The sequence below is a fragment of the Narcine bancroftii genome, chromosome 1 (genome assembly GCF_036971445.1).
Source record: "Narcine bancroftii isolate sNarBan1 chromosome 1, sNarBan1.hap1, whole genome shotgun sequence".
Lineage (NCBI taxonomy): Eukaryota > Metazoa > Chordata > Chondrichthyes > Torpediniformes > Narcinidae > Narcine > Narcine bancroftii.
In genome coordinates this window covers 384,749,275-384,774,651 of record NC_091469.1, presented here as the reverse complement: position 1 = coordinate 384,774,651, position 25,377 = coordinate 384,749,275, and the positions used below count along the sequence as shown (strand labels likewise).

The 25,377-nt window shown below is 41.4% G+C and overlaps 1 protein-coding gene across 1 annotated transcript; it reads right to left on the bottom strand.

Annotated features, from left to right (window-relative positions):
- Positions 1-222: 222 nt before the first annotated feature.
- On the bottom strand, positions 223-25,176 carry glipr2l (GLI pathogenesis-related 2, like). Its single transcript, XM_069913560.1, has 5 exons — positions 24,945-25,176; positions 24,740-24,848; positions 24,431-24,534; positions 15,134-15,211; positions 223-3,715 (listed from the first exon to the last, which is right to left on the bottom strand). The coding sequence occupies exons 1-5, from the start codon at positions 24,955-24,957 to the stop codon at positions 3,555-3,557; spliced, it is 465 nt and encodes a 154-aa protein (XP_069769661.1). The 5' UTR covers positions 24,958-25,176; the 3' UTR covers positions 223-3,554.
- Positions 25,177-25,377: the final 201 nt, after the last annotated feature.

Below are 25,377 nucleotides of genomic sequence, written 5' to 3'. Positions count from 1 at the left end.
GCTCTGATCCCCAACACCTCCCCACCACCGTCAGCAAACTTGCCTGGAAGTCTAAGGTCCCCGCTCCGATCCCCAGCACCTCCCACCGCCATCACAGAACCTGTCCAGGAGCCCATGGTCCCCACTCCAATCCCAACCCAGTAGTATCAGCATAACGCTTGTATCAGTGGTTAAAACAATAAAGGACAAGGGAAGGGTTTTCAAGCATGAAATAAAAGTTTAATTCTTATTAAAAAAAAACTACATGATCTGTTTACAAAATGTAGCAACATTCAAAATGGATTCAAATTGGCAGTAACAGTTAATCATGAAAGGTTTAAAAAAAATCAACTTTTGTTTTGTTATGCCACCACCAGAAATTTTTCCGGATAACTGAGAATTTCGGTAAAGTGGTTTTCAGATCATTGGAAATGTACTGTAACTACTTTGCTTCCTTGATCCTGAATGCATATTAATCCTCATTTGATCTCACTGGATCAAAAATACTCCTTTTGCTCTATCTACCCCACACCCCAACCATTTTATTAACTTTAACTGCTTCCCTTTGCACAAATGCTACCCGACATGCAAATTCATAGATGTCAGAGAATTATATTAATGCAAAGGTGAAGGACAGATCATTGATAGTCATTGAATTGTACAGCATGGAAACAGGCCATTTGGTCTAACTTGTCTACAGTAACCAGTGAGCACCCTTCTATTGAATCCCATCTCCCAGCACTTGGTCCATTGTCTTCTATGGCTAGGCAATTCAAGTGCTCTCCTAAATACATCTTAAATGTTGTCAGCAACCCAAATTGTAGTGTGGCGTGGTCCCATAAACTCTGCATTTTGCATTTGTGTTTTTAATATATTTCCAGCGTCTGTACTTTTTTGATTTTCCCTGTTTAATTATTGCCTGATTGAGGGGTAATAGTAAAAAGTGCAAATTAACATTTTAAATCTCTTGACATTTGCAAATAGGAATTCAAGGTACAGGTGATATGGAGTTAAAATGCCTTGAATAATAGACTCATGTTATGTACATTCTGTACTTCGTTTATTGGAATTTGATTTTGTTATACTAACTTACTTCTATAGGTCTGCAATACTTGAATTTGAGAAGCTGAAGTGTAAAGCTGGCTGTAACATTACAACCAACGTAGGCTGGAAAACAAAACTGATAATCTAAAGCACTGAGTCACTACAAACTGGGAACTGAGCAGAGGCAATTTCTCTGGATGTAAGGCAGAGATGAGTAAACTACAAAGGGAAGCAATATTCTGTACACAGAAATAACATGCAGACAGATTGTTTTAATATTCTGAAGACAAACTTGGGCATTTCTTCATGGCACTTCATAGAGGTATGTTATGGTTTTGGTGTTCAATTACAGAACTATTTGTATCAATATCAAATCTTTATTCCTTCATTATAATTCAAGAAGAACCCATGTATAAAAAGGATCCAATATATAACAAAGTACCACTTGATAGAACACCAATCATCCAACCACTTTAAAAACCACAATGCCTCAAATGTAAACTTGTCACACATCATGGAAATGATTTTAAATAATCTGTACATTTTAAATGCAAGCACAATATAAAAAATTGAGCTGAATGCATGATATACAGCTTCCCCCAGTTAGCGAACATTCACTCTTCTCTACAAAGGGGTTTGATTTTATTTCTCAATTAACAAAGTTTTTGTTGGCTACAATGAAGGTTAGGGATAGCTTTAAAACAATGTTCATAAAAATTAGTAATATTTCTTTTTGGTCTTGACATTCAGAAATAATCTTAAACAAACAATTTTTTTGAATAAAACAAATCCTTTTGTGGATCCTGAACTCTTCCATAATAATCCCCATTTGATGAATGTCCTGCATGTTGAGCTTGTCAAAACAAGTGTGGTTTGCCTTTGATTTAACTGCATGTTTTACAGGGAGGAGATTAATTGGTTTCTGACTACTTTTCTGACCATCCACATCAACTTGTATTCCCCACAAAAGTTAAGGATTCACTCTATCGCCCCACTATGAACATTTTTGGGAATCCATTTCCTTTGCTAACTTTGAGGAATAAAAATTCCTTCAACACAAACAGTTTATCCATCAATATTAGCTCACAGTAAGATTAGTGCTGTCTTAATCTAACCCTGGAAGATTATTTGTAAATTGTCTTCTTTCCCATCCCCTAGTTTTCCTTGAGTGAGAAAACCACCGAAGATGGTGAACATGTTAATGCAAAAAAAAACCTCTTGTGGCTCAAGCAATTAAATGTTGCATTTCTAACCACAAGATGGAAAGCTTCAATCAGATGCCTCCACCAAAATGTTGCTGTTTCATAACTGGATCACTGATGTGTCACATAAGTTACCAAATTAATTAGGATTAATACTGACTAAACTCAAAGTAGTCAAGTTGTCGAAGTGCAGGAATTTGATGCTTTTTGGCACAGAAAAGAATAAACATTATTTTTTTGTTGATTCCTAATAATGGGAGTTTAGCTTTAGCAAGACCTGCATAAGCATTAACAGCAGTATTGACACATATTCAGACTCTCTTTTGAAGGTTGAGAACATCCTTTGACATCCAAGAACTTCCTACCAAGGTTCAGACCCCTCCATTGCCATGACTCTGTGTTGTTCCGGTTTACAACAGAACCACCTGTTTTCTCTCATTGAAATTAATCTTTGGCTTCTCATTTTTTGAGGAAACAACCAACATCAAATCTATTCAACTGATTTATATGGTCAAATCAAGGTGAACTAGATTCTCGAAATTATTTAAAGAGCAAATTGGTCCTCTCGAGGTTCTGAAACCAAGGCTCCATGAGGTGCACCCAGTAGACCACATTGAAACAAGCTTGTTAGTCAGAGGGGTCACAAGAACAGTGGCAATAAGATGCCAGTTTAGCTTTTGGACCTCTGTATGAGCAGTGGGGAAGGAGTGGCGGGAAGGGCTGGGGGGGGGGGGGGGGGTCAGCCTTTTGTTTTAATCATTATTATACAATCTTGGTTTGATGCTCATGTCAAGTGCACAAAGAGAAATGTTAACAATGATGTGCATCTCCTCTTCCATTGTCATACATCCTTTCCTTTAAGGTACAGGTAGTGGCCCATGAATACAATACCCGGAGGCCATTATTGACTATGCAAAATAAAACCGAATCAATGAGTGGTGCAAAATAAATCAAACAATTGAACTTAAAGTGAATACAATTATTGACTGAGAAAAGGTGATCCACAATGATGACAGACATACTGCCCACTGCGTGCTCAATGAAACATAGCCTTCCAGGTAGCAGCAGCAGCAGAATTGTGTGTAGGACTGGTGACTGGTCTTGTGAAATAAATACTTAATGAGCAAAAGCAAACATCATACATTAGGCAGGTGGCTATTTGTGTCCATATTTGCATTGTGGATTGGTTTGATGCTTTCTGAACAAAAGCTTGATAAGGACATCAGCAATAACACTATAAATTTCAGAGCTCGATCGCTGAATAGAGATAACAATGAAAGTTCATTCCCTTCTCTTTCTTCCATTTAGTGACATTCAAGTGCTAGAAAGTTACTTCTTTGGAGGCAGAACATTGTCCTCAAAATATCCCTGGTTCATGACGTTGCCAGCTGGAAAATATCTGGCCACTACAAAAGAGGAGCCATCTGCGGCTGAGGCCTTCCCTACACCCAACTTCTTGCTCTTTTTCCATATCATTGCTGTGAAATGACCTGCAGAAAAATTAAGAAACATTAGGAAGCAGGAAATCCACTGGGGACATTAACATCCATGCGTGGTTTATATTCTGCTTCACTCTCAATTCAAATATTGGCATACTTCCTACAACTGCATGGATTTACAATGTCTTTCCAGGCATGACCATGATCTACTTTGGTGCAGAATGACTCAATCACATTTTAGGACAGCGACAGTGTAACAATTACTAACATTACATTATATGTTCATCATATTTTCATGGACTTCTTGGACTTCAGTAGTATTATTATTTCTAGATTTTTGCCATTTGGAACTTACTCATTTGATCCTGTTTAGATTTAAAGTGTGCATCCTCAGATTTTACCAATTTGGCCATTCACTTAATCTACAAAATTCTCTTTATAGCTTACTGCATCTTCCCATGCTGTTTACAATGGTGTTCTTGCCAAGTGGTTTATAAACACAACAAATTATTGAGACCCCAGCATATATTCTTGAGGTCCCCACATTCACATATGTGGTTCAGGAGCCAAAGCCTTCCATGTGATTATCAAACAGGTCTTCTAATGTTGAGATATTCAGAATATTCAGGGACAAGACCCATACCTTTTGAGACAGAAAAGGAAGTAAGGGATATGTAGATTAGGTAGGAAAATAATTTGAGCCTTTCCAATATGCTATGAACCTGGTTTAATATGTCTCTTTCTGTGACACGAAGTAGGCCACATACCACGCTAACCTCTCTAAATCTTGCTTCCAAAGGATGTGTTGGCTCCTTAATTATAAGTTGTACCACTACTTAATTTCCCGCCTTCTCTCTACTTCAGCACATCATCAGTTCCAAAATGGCATGGCTGGCACACTTGTTGCCCTTGTGAAGCTGCAAGGCTAATCAGAAGTATCCAATATACTGTACCCAATGGATAAAGTCAATTGTTGCCATTATCTTCTCTCTCACTTAGATTCCATCCACTCAGTACATTATTGGTTACACCAACCACATCTGATCCTGTCCCACTGCAGACTCACCTCCCTGATCTGTGTCGGAGTTCCACCAAATTGTAAACCCAGTCAGTAACTGAGTTAAAAGAAACATGTGTGGAAGTGAAGAATACAATTAACAGCATCATTTATGTCACAAAAGCTAATGAATGCAGAAGAAAACAAATTGGCTCCATTAATCCAGCAAAAAAAAGAAAAATATTAATAAGCCAGCTGACAAGCTGCAAGACACAGTCGTGTTTTTCTTCAGAAATTAAAATTTTAATTTTGTAATTTTTAGCTTTTTATATTTCTCTGAATTGTGAGTCACTGTGGAAAAGCTGTGGCACGGGAAGCCTTGCCAACAGGTCCAGATGGAGGAGCCAGAAACTCCTTGTGGTCATTCCTGGAGCCTTAATGCAGAATGACTGGTGTATTGATACGCTGAAATTATGTACATCTGCTAGGGCCCCATGCAAAGATCACCAATTAAAAATGTGCATATACATTCGAACTTTAGGAGTCTAAATATGTACGTAATAACTCCAGGCAGTCTCACCAAGGCCTTATACAATTGCACAAAACTTCCTTCTCTTAGATTAAACTCCCATCAGCAGCTTGGGTTTTTTTTGCTCCAAATTCCAGCACCTCTAGTCTCCTGTGCCTCTGTGCTGGTTTCTGTTGCCAGCATTTCTTTTGAACCAAGTGAAGTTTGAGGCAAATGTGTAATTGGAAAACCCACATGTTCACAAGGTACCATTTCCAGTAACGAACACTATAATGACCTTGCTGAACATTGCTTCGGTTAGGCTAAACTCAAACTTCTCTTGAGGTTGAGATGTTAAGGGAAAATGTTTCTGATCTTAATATCAGCATTAAAGTTCCCCTTTCAAACATGCTATCATGTCTATTTAATCCGGATAAGTGTTAGGTGATGCATTTTGGAAGGTCAAACCAGAAAGCTAAGTACAAAGTTAATGGTTGGATACTTAACAGAGTGGAGGAACAGAGGGATCCATACATCTTTCAAGGGTGCCATGCAGGTTGATAAGATAGTTAAGAAGGCCCATGAGATACTTGGTTTCATTAATAGGGGGATTGATTTCAAGAGTCAAGAGGTCATGTTACATCTTGTTAGGTCTGCTTTGTTCATGAATGAGTGAGACAAACACCAGACTGAGTCGAAATCAGGGTTCTTTGTTCTTTATTACCGGATTGTAACACTTGCGACTAACAATGTTAGTCGGAGAATGCATTCTGCCGTTATCAGCAAAATGGTGATTTTTTATACCCTTGGATACGTGCTTAGAACATCATCATATCATTACTTGTCCAATGACTAAAACTGTTGCTCTCCTTTCCCTGCTAGCTTCCTGCCTCTCAATCCATCAATGTCTCTCTTATCTTGTAAGTACAAGGATGCATTCACATCTTGTTACAGCCCTGTACAGGGTAACTCCTTACACATTCCCATCTCATGATGTTTTACCTTACAATCTCTACAAATCTCTGGAGAGACCACACAAGAGTATTGTGTTTAATTCTGGTTACCTCACTGAAGGAAGGATGCAAAAGTGATAGAGGGTGAAGAGAAGATTTACCAGGATGTTGCCTGGATTGGAAAATAAGTGTTATAAGGCAAGGTTAGCAGAGCTAGGGGTTTTCTCTTTGGAGCAAAGAAGGATGAAAGGAACATAATAGAGGTCTACAAGATTCTGAGAGGTATAGGTGGACAGCCTCTGGTTTTTTTTTTGGGGGGGGGGGGCAGGAATAGTAAGCACCAGGAGACATCTCCATAAAGTAAAGGGAGGAATGTTTAGGGGAGACATCAGGGATGAGTTTTATATGGGTGTGCCTGGAATGCCTTGCAAGGGGTGGTGATGCAGGCTGAAACATTAGGGGCATTTAAAAGACTCTTAGACAGGCAGGTGGAAAAATGGAGTTACAAGGTAGGAAAGTTTTAGTAATTTTTTTGGTAGGAATTTATAGGTCAGCATGACATCAAAGGCAGAAGAGCCTCTATTGTGCTGTAATGTTCTATATTAAATACCAGTCGAGGGAAATAGCTCAAATGCTTTGAACTGGTAACTATTCTAACAAGGAGACCAACATTATGGCAGCATTTGAATTGGGCCCAAACACAGATAATGTTCCTTAGCATTATATATTACCTTGATGTATTAATAATTTTGAGGTTAAGAGCTGCCTAAACCTCAAAATATATGGGACAGTTCTAGTCATTATTTAGGCTTATGTGATTCTAGTGATCAACAGGATACTTTTACAAAACAAGTGCAAAGGAGCTAATGAAGCAAATAAACCAAATTTTATATTTTGAGCACTTTCAAATAGCCTATGTGCTGAGCATTTCACAAAACAAAAACAAGACAGCACCCAACAAAACTAAAACACAGGTAGATTTGAGAATTTTAAATTTTTTTAAAACTTAATATGTTAGACATACAGTGCAGCAACAGGGCCTTTCAGCCCATAAGCCCGTTTTGCCAAATTACACCAAATTGACTTACAACTGCTGTACATTTTGAAGGATGGAAAGAAACCGGAGCATCCAGAAGAAACCAACACAGACACGGGAGAACGTTCAACCTCCTCACAGAGCCAGATTTGAACCCCAGTCGCTGGCACTGTAACAGCGTTGTGCTAACCGCTACACTAACCGTGCCGCCCAAGTGTCTGATTTTCATTGTGAACACGTTATCTAAAGAAGCATTTGAATTGACATAGCATAGAATGATTGATGGTAGATAGGAATTGTATTGAACACAAAACAGTGCAGTACAGACTCATCCCTCATGTAATCATATTCTAATATCAATCTAACCCTTCTCTCGATCACAGTCCATAACCTCCTATTTTTCTAACAACTATATGTCTAAGAGTCTTTTAAATATTCCAAATGCATCAGCGCTAACCACTACCCCCAGCAATGCATTCCAGGTATCCACCACTCCATGTAAAAGAAAAAGAGCTACTTCTGACATCTTCACTAAACTTTCCTCCTGAGAAAGATTATAAAGGGCCAACTATCTTTGCTATCTCATCCTCCTTCACTCCAAAGAGAAAAACCCTAACTCGCTCAACCTTTCCTCCTTAGACATGATAGGTACTTGATGGACAGCATGGATATGATGAGCTGAAGGGCCCGTTTCTGTGCTTTATGATTCTCTGGCCCGAGGACTGATAATAACCTTCAGTTTTAGCTAACACAGGAGTAATACAATGGGAACAAGACTGCACATGCACTTCTTAAAATTATCAGGTAACCTGAAGGATAATCAAGTTTTTTTTAAAGCGTAGATAAAATTATTTCAAAGTTACTGTTCTCTGCTGCAGAGAGAGGTCTGAAGTTAACACAATAGAGGCATAGGCATAAAAATATGTCCTTGATTATGTGCAGTAAATGCACAATGTAGTTCCACCCCTTTGACTTCAAATGCACCCATTTGTTTTAAAGCAAGAAGCAATCAAAACATAATTTCTGCCCCACCTTTTCAATTACTCACCAAAGTTAATCCTCTACACAAACCTTTTTAACCTAACACCTATTCTCAGTTTTGACTCCTCTCCCTAAACTTGCTTCTCCCTCAGTTATGTCAAACCTCTCCTTGTTTGCATCGCCAGAGCATCATTTGTGAACTAATTAGTGGCACTTGGTCTCTGAATCAGAGGCAGCTTTTTCATTCTACTCTAGGCTTTTTTATATTTAAAAAAACATTATTGCATGATGCCATCTAACCACGGGCGACAACTGTGCAGTTTTGGTGACCCAGCTTTGGGAAGGATGTCATTAAGTTTGTACTGATGCAGAAAAGATTCATCAAGATGGTACGGGAACAAAAGAGAACTTGTGGTGATAGGCTGGGTCTTTATTCCCTGAACTGCGCATGTCTGAGGGGTATACCTGAAACGTATATAAAATCACTAGAGTATAAAGTGAATGCTCGGTCTTCCACCCCCCCCAACAAGGTAGAACTAGAGAGCATAGGCTTACAGTAAGAAAAGAGCAACTTATCACTGAAAGGGTAGACTATGTCTGGAATGAGCTGCCAGAGGAAGCTAAAGAAGTGGGTACAATTTTGATGAAGAGTGATTTATCAATTCCATTCCAGCACTTATTTCCCCACAAACATTTCTTTCACATGCCATTCATCTCGATCCTGATTAAGTAAATGCAAGGTCATCCACTTTGGAAAGAAAAACAGAAGGGACTTTGGGAGTCCTTATGCATGAACTGCAAAAGGATGGTTTGTAAGTTTAACAGGTTATCAAGAAGGCAAATAGAACTTTGGCCTTCATTGCTCGAGGGATCAAATTTAAGAGCACGGAGGCCCTGCTGCAACTGCAGAGGTCACCTGAAGTACTGTGTGCAGATCAGGTCTCCTAACTTGAGAAAGGATGTACTGGCTTTGGAACTGATGCTGAGGAGGTTCATCAGATTGATACGAGATTAAAAGCTAGCACTCGAGTAGCGATTGAGTCGCTTGGGACTGTACTCACTGGAATTCAGAAGAACAAGACGATCTTATAGAAACATAAAATTATGAAAGGGAGAAACAAGATAAAGGCAGGCAAGTTATTTCCACTGGTAGGTGAGATTAGAACTCGGGGACAGAGCCTCAAGAGTGGAGGAATACATTTTGAAAGGAGACAAGGAAGAATTGCTTCTCTCAGAAAGTAGTGAATTTGTGGAATTCTCTGTTCAAATGATCAGCTGAGGCTGCCTCATTAAATATGTTAAGACACATTTGGATAGGTTTTTGCATTGTAGGGGAATTAAGGGGGAAGAGGGTAAAGCAGAAAGGCAGATTACCCATGTTCTTAGTAAATGGCAGAGCAGACTGGACTGTCCAAATAGTCCTGCTTCTTAATGATCGTCCTGCTATCCAACTATACATGTGCAACTTAAATTGGCAAATAAATATACCATTGGGTTGTGTAACAAAATGGGATCAGCCACTCAGGCACATGGAGAAATACAAACTCCACCCAGGATAGAAAATGAGGTCAGGATCAAATCCCAGAGACCAAGCTTTGAGACAGCAGCTCTATCAGCCATGACACCAAAAATATGAGCATAGACTTCCGTAGTTCACAGATGTGTAGGCCTATTGTGGTGTTGTACTGAAGGCCTTCTGGATAATAGAAGACACCATTTCTGCTTCCTCAGGTAGTTATAAGAACAGGGAAATTATCTCATTAATATTCCTAACTCAACAGAAAGATTATCTGATAATTATCATTTTTATTGTCTGTTAGAACCTGTTGTGTGGAGGTCACTGTTCTTCTTCTTTCTTTGGCTTGGCTTCACGGACGAAGATTTATGGAGGGGTATGTCCACGTCTGCTGCAGGCTCGTTGGTGACTGACAAGTCTGATGCGGGACAGGCAGGCACGGTTGCACCGGTTGCAAGGGAAAATTGGTTGGTTGGGGTTGGGTTTTTCCTCCTTTGTCTTTTGTCATTGAGTGAGGTCACTGTATTACAACAGGAACAATACTTCAGAATTACTTCAATTACTCTGAAGCATTTTGATGCAGGTAGTTCCTGACTTAGGACCGTAATGGGTATGGGAGGATTGTTTGTAACTTGGGTTTGGTCATAAGTCAGGGAATGGGGACCATTGTATACAGTACTTCCAAAGCATTATATGAACTTGTACAGTAGTTTTAATTTAAAAAAAAAATAAAATTTTGGTCATATGTGCAGGTGGACATAACTTGCATAGATCAGAAGTCTTACATATGTTTTCAGGATTAACCCAAATTCAATCCTAAAAGGGATAGTGGATTGAGATAGTCAAAAATAGAGAAATTATTTTGATGGCAATTAGAACTTGGTAGAAGATTACCAAACTGAGTGAAAGCCAAGTGTATTAAATACTGCCTTGGTGGTTGAGTTGAAGCAATGAAGGATGAGACAGTGTCTATTTACGTTGGTCCACAAAAGCCCAAATGCTTGCCTAAAAAAGGAGGAAACCACTGTGGTTCTAAAGCACTGGATGCAGCATTGCAATTTGTTCAATGGCCTCACCAAATGATCAAGTTCAATGAATGCATCTTAAAAATGGCATCTATGCACAATCTATGGGACAAAGAATATTAGTTTCATTTGGCTCTCATCATTTTTGGAAACCATAGTAATAAACCATACATAACAGTCCACTCTCCATTAATCTTCACAATTGAGCCTTTCACAATTCTCAGAATGAAAACTACTATTATCAGTATTATGCAGGCTGTTTATATTGAAACCAATCATTATCCGAGCATTATCTAATCTAAACAAGATCATTTCCTATTGCATTGTCACACCATCAAACAGTTGTTCAGTCGATAAACAATGCAGCCATCCTTTAAATCAGTGGTTCCCAACCTTTTACTTTCCACTCACGTACCACTTTAAGTATTCCCTATGCCATAAGTGTTCTGTGATTAGTAAGTGATTGCTTAAGGTGGTTTTGTGAGTGGGAAGGGAAGGTTGCGAATCACTGCTCGAGACCCAGTTGTTACTGAAATATTTTTGCTTGAGAAAAATTGTCATTGGCCCATTTCCTTTGGAGTTATGAAACCGTGCACATTCAATTTGGAATGATTAAAACAGTGGTTTTTCAAACTTTTTCTTTCCACCCATATACCACCTTAAGCAATCCCTTATTAATCACAGAACACTTATGGCATAGGGAATACTTAAAGTGGTATGTGAGTGGAAAGTAAAAGGTTGGGAACCACTGCTTTAAATAGTGTATAGAATTCTAGTTTCCACATTACTAAAGGTTATTGTTTTAACTAAAGACAAATCAGGAAGTGACACAGAATATTTTCTTACAACATGGACTGAGGACATTATGTCTACGCACTATTCTGAGGGCATTCTCATCAATCTTATTTCCCTAATAAAGGTAAAAGGTAAAATGTTCCATTATTCTCACATATGTTACATTCTAAATGTAGCCTTACATAAAATTCTTTGACTTTTTCTACCAAAAGCAGGTCACTTGGACCAGCGCCCCTCACAAAAAGGTACAGCAAATAATGTTGCTGTAATCCACACATGTCAAACTCTGGCCCGCGGGCCAAATTTGACCCGTGATGTAATTATATTTGGCCCGCAAGATCATATCAAAAATGTACTAGAGGTGGCCCGCTGGCCGCCGCGCCAGTATAGCGCATGCACAGTAACCGCTGTGTCCCAGGGTGAGAGAGAGAGAGAGAGAGAGAGAAAAATCCTGGTCCTTGAAAAGTAGTGGTGGGTGGTTTTATAAACACGCTGTCGTGTCCCCCCGCCCACCCCCCACCGCAGCGCGGCCTGGCCAGTGTCAGGGGAACCCAAGGCCGCTTGCCATCGCCAGGAACCCCAGTGGCACAGCGTTTCTTGGAGCTGCAGATGGAGTCGGGACGCCGGAGGGAAGATTGGGGCTCCCCTCCGGGCGATGAGGGGGCCGGCCGCTGGCCGCCCTGCGCCTTCCCACCGGACCAGCGGCGGGTGCCCGGAGTACACGTGGAGAGTGAGGCTGGTCGGGCAGGTAGGGTGGAATCCCCCGCCAATCTCGGGATTAGCCGCGCTCACCTGCTCCTCCACCGCTGACCGGGATCCCAGCGCGGTCCTGAGCACGGAGACTGCCCTAGAAAGGTCCTGGGACACCAGCACGGAAAGAAAAGGGGGTCCGGGAGAAACTCAGCAGGTCAAGGGGGGTCCGGGAGAAACTCAGCAGTCAAAGGGGGATGCGGGAGAAACTCAGCAGGTCAAAGGGGGGTCCGAGAGAAACTCAGCAGGTCAAGGGAGGTCCGGGAGAAACTCAGCAGGTCAAGGGGGGTCCGGGAGAAACTCAGCAGGTCAAGGGGGGTCCGGGAGAAACTCAGCAGGTCAAGGGGGGTCCGGCAGAAACTCAGCAGGTCAAGGGGGGTCCGGGAGAAACTCAGCAGGTCAAGGGGGGTCCGGCAGAAACTCAGCAGGTCAAGGGAGGTCCGGGAGAAACTCAGCAGGTCAAGGGGGGTCCGGGAGAAACTCAGCAGTCAAAGGGGGATGCGGGAGAAACTCAGCAGGTCAAAGGGGGATCTGGGAGAAACTCAGCAGGTCAAAGGGGGGTCCGAGAGAAACTCAGCAGGTCAAGGGGGGTCCGGGAGAAACTCAGCAGGTCAAGGGGGGTCCGGGAGAAACTCAGCAGGTCAAGGGGGGTCCGGGAGAAACTCAGCAGGTCAAGGGGGGTCCGGCAGAAACTCAGCAGGTCAAGGGGGGGTCCGGGAGAAACTCAGCAGGTCAAGGGGGGTCCGGCAGAAACTCAGGGGGGGCCTGACCTCGCCAGGACCGTTGCCCACTCCCCCTCCCTGCCGCAGGCCGACTCGCGACTCACGGTGACGGGGCCGCTGATCTGCCGAGATGCCGCCCTGCAGCGAGAGACGATGCCCCCGCACTGTCGTTGTCCAACCCGATCGCCTGCAAACCCCGCCCTCCCGCACACAGGCCTGAGTAAGTATCTCAGGATAAAACGATCTTCCAATAGTTTCATGTCACAGTGATAAATATATTCCTGTTTAAAAATGGTCCTGCACCTGGATACAAGCTCATTAGGCATAAAACTTGAAAAGTTTTATGAAAGGATATCTGTACCAATGGAAAAAGGGCATGGCAAATAACCCTGCTAGAGTTCATGCCCACAATCAATCACCCATTTGATTGTTTCAGGAATCATGTTATTCTCCCACATTCTCAATAGCCCTCAGATTTTACTATTCGACAGCACACTAGCAACATTTGACAAATCCTCTATAGAGAAATATTATTTATTGAATATTTTATTTCTCATTTGTTAATGCTTCTGGAAAGAGTTTATCCAAAACTATTATTAAACATTTATTTTAATAAGAAAAAGTTTAACATTACATATGTTGAAAGAAGAGAAAACATGCAGATGTTGTTGAAAATTTTCAATAAATATTTAGTTCGGCCTTCGACTTAGTCCAAGTTTTTAATTTTGGCCCTCCGTGAATTTGAGTTTGACACCCCTGCTGTAATCCATTCTCTCTCACATGCTCAACATGACAAGGTGATTCACCTTGTCCTTCCATTGCTGTGTTCATGAAAAGACTCCACTCAAAAGCGGAAAATGCAAAAGCCACTGCATAGAAAGAATCAAGTGAGTAATTGAGTGATCAAACCATGGAGTGGTCTTTGCAAAGAAAAGGGAAGCAGATGGTGCCAATTCAGTATATATGGGACTTTAAAAGTTTTAACTGTCAGATATTTATGAGCAGCACAACTTTCAATCCAAATCTTCTCACCAATGAGAGTTTTACTCACTTCTTTAATGGGTCTGTTTCATATTTAATGACATAGATTGAATGTTTATTTCACAGGGCTAGCAGAATGGTAAAAGATAAAACTGTATGAATCTTGGCCATTTCTCATCGAGAAAATCTAATGCTCCAAAACCTGCTGCCAGCAGTCACAGCTGGCCTACTTGGTAAATACACACTTGATGTTTACATGTTCACCATCATTAGCCTATTTTTGAGGCCTGATCCTCAATAGATGGCTGCATGTCCTGTAAGTGGCAAGTGGGCAGAACAGACCCTGCATATAATACAGCTATTAAAAAAGCAACTTTACAAGGAATCAGACTGCAGTTAGAAAGTCATATGTGAAGAGCAAGATTAGGAATTCATCATCTGCATGGGAATCCCGGACTTGGCAAGTACATACAGTCAACATTTGCAGATCCAACCCTCGAGAGGAAAAATGTTTAGCAGCGACCTTAGAACTGTGATTATTTCATGGCAGGCTCCAGCCCTGTGTCTACTGTATGAAAATGAATTTTAGCAAATAATTTGGCCACAAAATTAATAACGTGTTCAAAAACTGATTTGCCGTGGTTTAGATGAAATAAAGTTATACAATTTTTCCCAAATGAAACATTAGCAATTCTAATATCAGCATTACTGGCTGATTTAATGAGGACCAGAGAACAAAACACGTGAAATGAATTTAAATAAAAATACTGAACAATGTCTCTCACACACAGTGGAGAAATGTGCATGATATTGGCGTAGAAGTGAAACAGATTCTTGTAGAAAGCAAGAACGGGCTGAAAGTACATAAACATGCTTTTAAAAGTAACAATTTGGGGAAAGAGAATCCGAATTATTCATTACCCAGGGCACAAATTATTAAACATCTTCACCTCTGCAACACAAAAAGATTATACTTCTAAATAATGTTAGATAAAATGTTTCTATTGTTAGTATACAACTTGTCTGTGTTCTAGGTCATAATATATTGGGAATATTATTTTCTGAAGGAACAAAACTGACTCTATTGTGACCAATATTTGGAAAACTCTCTGTGGGAACTCTTCTCCCATCTGGGAGATCTGGGAGTCGTGCACACCTTCTGTTTTACTACCTTGTAAACAAAGCAGTAGATATTTTGAACTCACCTGTACCAGAGGAAAAACCAGGACAGTTAAAATTGTAATTCTTTATCTCACTGTACCACCTGTCAGCCACCTCCTTACCTGCAGGGCAGAAGAAAAAAAAAAAATCACTCAACAATTTTCAATAAAGTTTGAAAAATAATAATAGCAAATACACTGATATCATTATTTTACAATATACATATCATGCAAATATACAAAATAATCACCATATATTCGTTACCAATCTCAAAGTCAGGCACCTGGACTCAATTACACCTTTTTATCTTGGAAGAATTACACATAGGTTAAAAAAAAATCAAACAAAAGTCAACATTTATTGTCAAGTGTTCTTCAGTCTGGGTTCCAGAGAACAGTGTTAATTCACATTGAAGTTAGGAGAGACATAACAGTTATATTAAGTTATCCTTTTAAAAATAAACAGATGTGCAAGAAGCCATTGCTTACCAACGCCATCAATGTATCAACAAGTTCCCTTCAGATATGGAAAGAAATTCCATTATACACACTAATAATGTACTGCTCTGTAAAATACAATAAGAATTGAACTATAATCTTCAAATTCACACCATAAATGATGACACTAGAATTGGATCGTTTTCTTTTTTGTCTTTGCCTTGGCTTCGTGGACGAAGATTTATGGAGGGGTATATCCACGTCTGCTGCAGGCTCGTTGGTGACTGACAAGTCCGATGCGGGACAGGCAGGCACGGTTGCAGCGGTTGCAAGGGAAAATTGGTTTGTTGGGTGTTGGGTTTTTCCTCCTTTGTCTTTTGTCAGTGAGGTGGGCTCTGCGGTCTTCTTCAAAGGAGGTTGCTGCCCGCCGAACTGTGAGGCACCAAGATGCACGGTTGGAGGTGATATCAGCCCACTGGCGGTGGTCAATGTGGCAGGCACCAAGAGATTTCTTTAAGCAATCCTTGTACCTCTTCTTTGGTGCACCTCTGTCTCGGTGGCCAGTGGAGAGCTCACCATAGAACACAATCTTGGGAAGGCGATGGTCCTCCATTCTGGAGACGTGACCCACCCAGCGCAGTTAGGTCTTCAGCAGCGTGGATTCGATGCTTGAGGACTCTGCCAGCTCGAGTACTTCGATGTTGATGATGAAGTCATTCCAATGAACGTTGAGGATGGAGCGGAGACAGCGATGATGGAAGCGTTCTAGGAGCCGTAGGTGATGCTGGTAGAGGACCCATGATTCGGAGCCGAACAGGAGCATGGGTACGACAACGGCTCTGTACACACTGATCTTTGTGTGTTTCTTCAGGTGATTGTTTTTCCAGACTCTTTTGTGTAGTCTTCCAAAGGCACTATTTGCCTTGGCGAGTCTGTTGTCTATCTCTTTGTCGATCCTTGCATCAGATGAAATGGTGCAGTTGACCATTTTGAGTTCTGTGTGCCCGATGGAGATATGGGGGGGCTGGTAGTCATGGTGGGGAGCTGGCTGATGAAGGACCTCAGTTTTCTTCAGGCTGACTTCCAGGCCAAACATTTTGGCAGTTTCCGCAAAACAGGACGTCATGCGCTGGAGAGCTGGGTCTGAATGGGCAACTAAAGCGGCATCGTCTGCAAAGAGTAGTTCACGGACAAGTTGCTCTTGTGTCTTGGTGTGAGCTTGCAGGCGCCTCAGATGGAAGAGACTGCCATCCGTGCGGTACCGGATGTAAACAGCGTCTTCATTGTTGAGGTCTTTCATGGCTTGTTTCAGCATCATGCTGAAGAAGATAGTAAAGAGGGTTGGTGCGAGGACGCAGCCTTGCTTCACGCCATTGTCAATGGAGAAGGGTTCGGAGTGCAAGATGCATTGGATCTAATAACTTGGCATAAATGCACCCTTCAATTGAACTTGATGCATTGGAACATTTTTTTTAAGAAAAGTTTTTAATTAAAATTTTTTCTAAAATTTGTATTCCTGCAAGTGACCATTACAAAATGGGCTTGTCACAAAACCATGTCCTATGCTATTTTCTTCTTGGTAGTACCTTGGAATCGAGAATAGGCCTTTTTATAGTGGAGAAAAAATGAATGTAAAGGCGGCTGGAAAGGGGTGTGCTGATGATGTCACAATTATGTCATCAGCCCATGACATCATACACCATATATTATTTCGGCATACAAGTCGTGTCATGAAACCCAAAAGAAATCGCAAAAAAAAGGGGGGGGTCGAGTTATACGCTGGATATACTTTTGAGACCTTAAATTCAGCTCAAAATCCAATCTGAGCTGAACTGGCATATAAAGTGCACCTTTGAAAAAGAAAAAAAAACTCAACTGCAACAGATTTTCATTGAGAGTTTTATTGAAAACAACACTATTAGCACTCTTCAAAATCGCTATCATGGTCTGAAAAGATTATAGACTGGATGTGGATCAATGGGACTAGGTGGGAGAAGTGTTTGGCATGGACTAGAAGGGCTGAACTGGCCTGCTTCTGTGCTGTAATGAAAACAACCCATTGAGAACCCTTCAAAATCATTCTATTATCGTCTGAAGCAAAGATGGCAGCAAGCTCATCCATACTCACTGTTTAAACAGTCATTATATGGGTCCCAGTCTTTATCTGATGAGGCAGTTTCACCTTCATCATCACTGTCCCACAATAAATCATCTTCTGTGCCTTCAATCGCACGAGAGATACTGCACTTTATAAAAGATTTTATCAGTCTCTACTTTAACTTGAGCACAAAGTTACACAGCACATCAAGTGATGCAGCACACATTGCCCCGCCATTTGTAAATGACTTTTCTGCCTTCAACATCCATATATTCCATTCCTCACACACATGGCCCTTGAATGGCTTGTTCAAGCAGACATCGAGAGGTTGCAATTGAAACATCAAACTACCTGCCGTGTAAGTATTATTTGGTGCTAATCTACTTTTAGTGTTCTCAATTAAATGGCTACAAAACATATCCCAGACCAGCAAACTCCGTTCCTTGCATAAACCACCTGGCTGTCTGTTCTACACACATTGTCTATCTGTAGTTTTACACCATTTTTATCCCTCCATTCTTTCTCATGAAAATGTAAAAAATACCTGCAGGAAAATCCATTTTCAGTTTAATTTTGTGTTTTACGATTACCATGGGTCTTAACTTTGTCCCATTGGCCATGCACGATAACACCACAGTAAAATAGCCCTATTTCTGATTTGTACAGTTTTAACACCTTTTCATTCCACTGTTCTATTGCCTATCATGTGAAAAATTCATGGGGGTTTTGTCCATGTTTCTGATATTTGCCAAAGCAAACTGGTGAAAATGTACAACTTTATGATTAAGATCTTTTGGTGGTCCCTGTTTCTTCAAGCAGGTAAGGCCTTCTCCTTTCTCTTCCGGCGTCTTTTCTTTCCCCCCCCCCCCCCCCCCCCCCCCCGTTGTTTTTGCTTTTTCCTTCTTGGGTGCCATTTTCTTTCTTTTCTCCACAACTTTATCTTTTATTTGTTGTGTTTTGTGTTTCTTGAACTTCGTGTTTACTTCATTTTATTTCTTCTTTTCTGGAGAGGGCTGGTATTCCCCTACCGGCCACTGCTCCATCACTTGACTCCCTCTGAAAACCCTTTCAACTGCTATAATTACAGTGCGACCGAAGAAAGGTAGAAATCCATTAAAAATCTTATCATATAGACCAACATCACTTCTGAATGCAGTCTATAAAATTCTAGCAAAGGCACTAGCCAACAGACTGGGTGAGTATTTATCAAAATTAATGCATCCAGATTAGGTGGGATTTGTTAGTCATTCTTCCAATACCCTTGGTAAATTATTCAATAATACCTATGGCAAAAATCAAGGTTGAATCTGAACTTAACTATTTCTCTAGGTGTAAAAAAGACATTTAATCAATTATTTAAAATGTTCTTATTTAAAATGCTCGAAGAATTTAGAAATTGGATAAAAACTCTCCATCATAAGCCACAAGCTAATATTATAACTAATACCAAATGTCATCTATTTTTCCCCATGAGTAGATTGAGTAGACAAGGGTGTCCCCAATCTCCAGCATTATTCAAGCACATAAAAGCAGTTTATTTTCTGATGTGCTATTGTACAAGTCTGACCCAGCTGAATCACTGATAAGATTACAAATAATATTTGAAAAATATGGAAGAATATCAGGATAGAAAATATATATGGATAAAAGTGAGATAATGTCATTGGAGAACTTTGATTATGAAATATACCAAAAAAGGTAATGGATTTAAATGAAACAAAGATGGAATTAAATACTTAGGAATAATGACAGATAATAATTTACAGAATTTATACAAGCTTAATGATATCCCTCTACTAGAAAAAGATCTACAGAAATGGAAATCTGCCAATTACATTAGTAGGAGGGGTAAATTGTATAAAAATGAAAGTAATGCCAGGACTAAAGTATCTCTTTCAAACATTGCCTATTTGTACTAACTATTTTTTTTTTTTTTTAATTATTACATAATTGTATAATTCCTATGGAATAACAAAATACCAAGAATTGCACTGGAAAAGTGAACATATGTTTGTAAATTGGGAGGACTTAGACTCCCGGATTTTAATAAGTATTATTTATCAGCGCAAGCAAGATTTCTATCATCTTTCCTTGAAGAAAGTAGTTCCCCCCCTCCCCTTTCGAATGGGACTGAATTCAGTAAAAAAAGAGACAATTAAGGACTTTATTTATGTGGAACGTTCAGTCAATAACATTAAGTCAAAAAAACATAATCCTATATTATTGTGCATGATTAGAATATAGAAAGAAATAAATGAATTTATTGGGGAAAAAAGCAGGTATATCACTGAGGACACCATTATGTAAAAATGTACAAATGCCTATCAATCTGAGTAACAAAATATTTAATTCATGGTATGACAAAGGAATAAGATATGTTGATGATTGTTCTATAGAAGGATCTCTTGTGTCTTTTGAACATTTAAGAATAAGTATGGAGTAGTTAATGAGACATTCTTTTGCTTTCTCCAGTTAAGATAATTCTTAAAAGTAAAATGGGGACCAAGCTTGGCCCCGCCTGAAATTAGTGAGATGGAAAGACATTTTGGCTGGGGAACACACCTAAATTTATATCTAAGATGTACTTTGCTCTCCAAAATGAAAGTGCAAAACCAGGTTTACAGAGATCGAGAGAGAGATGAGAGTCAGATTTAGGAGTTGCAATAATGGAAAGATGCTGGTCTGATTGGTGTTTGGATAGCATGACATCAATTACAAGTGCAAGATACAGATTAGTACAATATAATTTTCTACACCAATTATACCTCATACCACAGAAATCAAATTCGGAAATATTGGAGATGTGCTTTAGATGTGGAACAGAAATAGGAACATTTGTACATGTTATGTGGTTGTGTGTGAAAGTGAGACCTTTCTATCAGGATATTACTGAAATACTAACAAGGATAACGAGTGGCCTTCGTGGACAACCCGGAGCTTTATCTTTTGGGCAAGTTCATTGAAATAAGTAATAAACTAATTAAATTCCAAATTAACTAGCTAAAATAGCTTTAGTTGTGGCTAAGAAATGTATTGCGATTACTTGGAGATCTGACACCTCTACAGATAGCATGATGGAAGATAGAGATGAACAGTTGCATACCTATGGAGAAAAAAAAATTCACATACAATCTAAAGAACAATTATGACGTATTTATAAAAATATGGCAACCATATTTGTACTATATAGAGGCCCAAATATAAATTAAAAAGGTATCAACATTATAAAAATATAAGTGACCTCCCCAATTAAGACTTTCTTTTAAACCCGACTGTAAGCTCTGACAATGTACAGATTTATATTGTGAAGGGCTTAGGGGCGTGGGGGTGGAGAGAGAGGGAGTGTTGTGTTTGAATAGAAAATTTTGTTATGTATATTTATGGAAAAAATTAAAATATTCCAAATAAAGTACAATTGCAAACATGCATCTATAAGTTTGTAGATTTTTATTAAATAGCATTATAGCAAATGTCTCAAAAATTTAAGAATGCAAAATGGGAAATAGCTTAGTTAAAAAAAAGATTTGATTGAGAGATACATCCACCAATCTCTACAATCGATATCACCCAGTGCAGGAACATGATCTGGTAACACAAATTCCCCAAATTGTTTCCACCCCACATTCCCCTATCCATCCACCCACTTCAAACCTGTCTTAAGTGTAACACTAAGCAAGAGGCCCATGCAGGACTTCATCATTTTATTCAGTTCACTGTCAACTTCCACCCAACCCTTACTTTTACCTGCCATTTTCTGGCACCTCTCTAGCTTTCTTTGACATTTATTACAAATGGCAAGGAATAAACTATCCATGGATATCTATTGCAAACCCACTCTACAGCTACTTTGATTACACCTTTTCCCATCATGTCCCTTGCATGGGCACCATTCGTTTCCCACAATTAATTTACTACATCTGTTCCCAGGATAAGCCTTCCACTCTACAACATCCAAAATATTCTCCTTCTTTAATAAACATAGATTCTACGCACCCATATCATACTTCTGCCCACACCTCATCTCACCCTTGGTAGAACAAGAACAGGATCCCTCGAGTCCTCACTTTCCACTCTACCAGCATCCGCATCCAATACACTACCCTCTGACACTTTCACCAACTTCAGTGCAATCCCACTACCAGCTACATCTTCCCCTTGCCACCCCTTACCGCTTTTCTGGAGAGACTCAGCAGGTCAAACAGTATCCTTTATGTGGCAAAGGCACATAAATGACGTTTTGGGCTTGAGCCCTTCATCAAAGTATGAGAAAATGCTAGTGTCAGAATATAAGAGTGGGAGAGGGAAGACAGGGCAGGATATGATAGGTGGAGAAGGGAGGGAGGGGACAGCAGCACTGAGGGGGAGGGAGGGGTGGAAAGGCAGAGGTGTATAGGTGAAATAACTGGAAAGGCAGGAAATGGGGAGGGGGGAGATAAGGCAAGCAGGTTCAGTGGAAAGCAGTAAAGTCAACATTAATGCCATCTGGCTGGAGAGTGCCCAGACAGAAAATAAGGTATCGTTCCTCCAATCAGCGAGTGATCAGGGTGCACAAGACCATGGGCAGACATGTGAGCACGGGAGTGTGACCCAGAATTGAAGTAGTTGGCCACTGGGAGGTTGCTGCAGTTGCGGTCAGAGAGGAGGTGCTAAGCAAAGCGATCTCCCAGTCTGCAACTGGATGCTGTAAATAAATCCTCAGGATGTAGAGATGAAGTGTTACTTAACATGGAAGGCCTGTTTGGGTCTCTGGTCCTTGGTGAGGGAACCGAGAGGAGGAGTGGGAAAGATGTGTCTAGTGGTGGGATCCTGTGTAAGTGCCAAAAATTCTGGCGGATAAGTGTTGGATGCAGAGGCTGGTGGGGTGGTAGGTGAGGATGAGGGAGATTCCATGTTTGTTGCTTCTGGGGCAGAGAGGGCTGGGGCAGAGAGGGCCAGGGCAGATGAGTGAGAAATGGAGGAGATGCAGGTGCAAGCTGAGTTGATAGAGGTGGAGGGGAAGCCACGTGTGTGGAAGTAGGCAGACATTTCAGAAGCTCTGGACTGAAAGACCTCATCTTGGGAGCAGATGCTGCGGAGGTGGAAAAATTGAGAAGGGTATGTAATCCTAGCAGGGGACAGGGTGTGAGAAAGTGTAGTCCAGGTAGTTGTGTCAGTGAAAGTTGATCTCCTGAGATGGAGACAAAGAGATCCAGGAAGGGGAAAGTGTTATCAGAAATGGACCAGGTAAGTTTGAGATCAGGATGGAAGTTTGCCGCGAAGTGAATGAAGTTGGCAAGCTCATCACGAGTGCATGAAGCAGCCCCAATGTAGTCATCTATATACTGGAGGAAGAGTTGAAGGGCCTTGCCTGTGTCGGCTTGCAGCATGGATTGTTCCACAAAGCCCACAAACAGCCAGGTGTAGCTGGGACCCACCAGATACCCATGGCTACTCCTTTAATATGGAGGAACTGGGATGAGTTAAAGGAGAAGTTACTTAGAGTGAAGACAAGTTCTGCCAGGCAGAGGGGGGTGGTGATAGGGAGCAACAGGTCAGGTCATTGGTCCAGGAAGAAGCAAAGTGCTTTCAGACCTTCTGTTCAGGGAATAGAGGTATAAATAGATTGGATGTCCATTATGAAGATGAGGCAGTCCACTTTGGGGAATCTGAAGTTGCTGAGGAGATGGAGGGCATTTGAGATGGGAGGGATTGGACCAGAGGCAAAAAAGATAAGAGTCAAGATGGATCTAGTTTGGTGGGGCAGGAACAAGCAGAAACAATGGGTCTGCACAGATGGTTGGGTTTGTGTGTCTTGGGTAGGAGGCAGAAACGTGCAGTGTGGGGGTGGGAGAGAATGAAGTTGGTAGCTATGGAGGGGAGGTGACCAGAGGTGATCAGGTTGGAGATGGTTTTGGAGACAGTGCCTTGATGCGTGGTGGTGAGGTCCTGTGGGAGGGATAGATAGGAGGAGGTGTCTGAGAGCTGTCGACTGGCCTCAGCAAGGTAGAGGTCAGTGCGCCAGACTACAACTGCCCCACCCTCGTCTGCGGGTTTGATGGTGAGGTTGGGATGGTTGCAGAGAGAGTGGAGGGCAGAGCGTTCTGCGGAGGTGAGGTTGGAATACGAGACGGGGGGTGGTAAAGTTGAGACAGTTGATGTCTCAGTGGCAGTTGGAAATAAAAAGGTCCAGAGTGAGCAGATGGCCAGGACGAGGTGTCCAGGCTGAGAAAGGGTCTGGGGGTGGGGGTGAAAGAGTCATGGAAATGGGCCCAGAGGCAGAGCAAGAAGAGTTCAGTATCCAATAGTAAACTCAAGGAAAAACAATCGTTTTCCTTCTGGACACCTTTAAAACTAACAGTATGAACATTGATTTTTTTTTCTAACTTTATATGGTTTCTCCCTTTTCCTGTCTATTCATCTCCCTCATCTTATGTCCTAGTTCTGGACCCACCCCCCTTGAGATGCCACTTTTTTTTTTAAATCTTAGTCTTGATAAAGGGTTCAAAGCTGAAATGTTGACTGCCCATTTCTACCCCTGGCTGGTGCCAGAACTGCAAAGTTCCTCCAGCAATCCTTTGTCTGCTCAAGATTCCAGCAACTGCAGCTTTTGTGTTTCTCACCAGAGTGCTGTCAATACTTCGTTATCTGAAAGAGTGGAAAATACAGAATTATCCTGGCTCCTCAACTTCAGATGCGGTCATCAATTTCCCATTGAATTCCAAACACTCGGCTTCCCCTCGTTTGAAATGCATTTCTATTTTGTCTCCAAAATAAAAATTTAAGGATGGCCTATAGTCATATTGATTCTTGATCAAAATGAGACTTACCTGGCTGATCATATGACGCCCAGGCCAGGTTCTCTCCACACTGCCCCCTGCTGGATTCCGGGCTGTGTTTGAGCACCCGGGTGCTGGCGAGCGCCTCCGCATACCTACAGAAAGAATGAGCGAAGGTGGGTCTTCAGCTCATGAGGAGGAACCGCGCGGGGGTGGGGGCAGGGATACCGTAAGGGGGCCAAGATTGACAGTCGGCCTAAAGAATTAAAAGGGGCGAGAGTAGAGCGGGGACACGGATGGAGCAGACACGATCACAAGGAGAGCTGGAGGGGCCGGGAGTACAACAGAAAACGGGCTTACAGCTGTGCTTCTTTACCAAGTTTGCTGCACAGTTTCAACGCTGGCGCGCCATGTTTCTTCCTATAATCATTGTGCGATTTTAAAACTTCACGGGAAAACTCCTTAGAAGCTGAAAACGAATGAAAGAGAGCGATTAATACAGGAGTTCCCACCCCACCAAAAGTCCTTGCCAAGCCACGGTCCAAATAGAAGCCAAAGGACTAACCTGATTTGCCCATGGTCGGTGTTTGCCGGCGATCTTTGCAAAGTGATGCTGGACACGAAAACGGAGCCTCTTTGCCCGTCCTGCCGGCGCCTTATAAGGGAAAGTGATCCCTGTTCCGGGTGCCCGCGTGGAAGTGGGCCGCCGGCGCCCGGGGAGGGGAGGGATGGGGGAGGAGGTGCTGGCTGCCGCGGATTCCTGTTCCTGACTCGTTGATCTCGATACAAGCCAACCTGGATATATAAGAGGAACAAAAGAACCCCCCAAATCACTCCTCGTGACAAGCACCTGCTTTGTGGTTAATATGGCAGATGGAAGACCTTGCATCTGGTCTGTGGGAAAGTTGGAAATAACAGGTCTTAAGATGCAGAGAAAGAGGACTTGAGGGTTTGTGCTGGGAAAGGTATGGTGACAGAGGAAAGCAAAGAGTGACTGA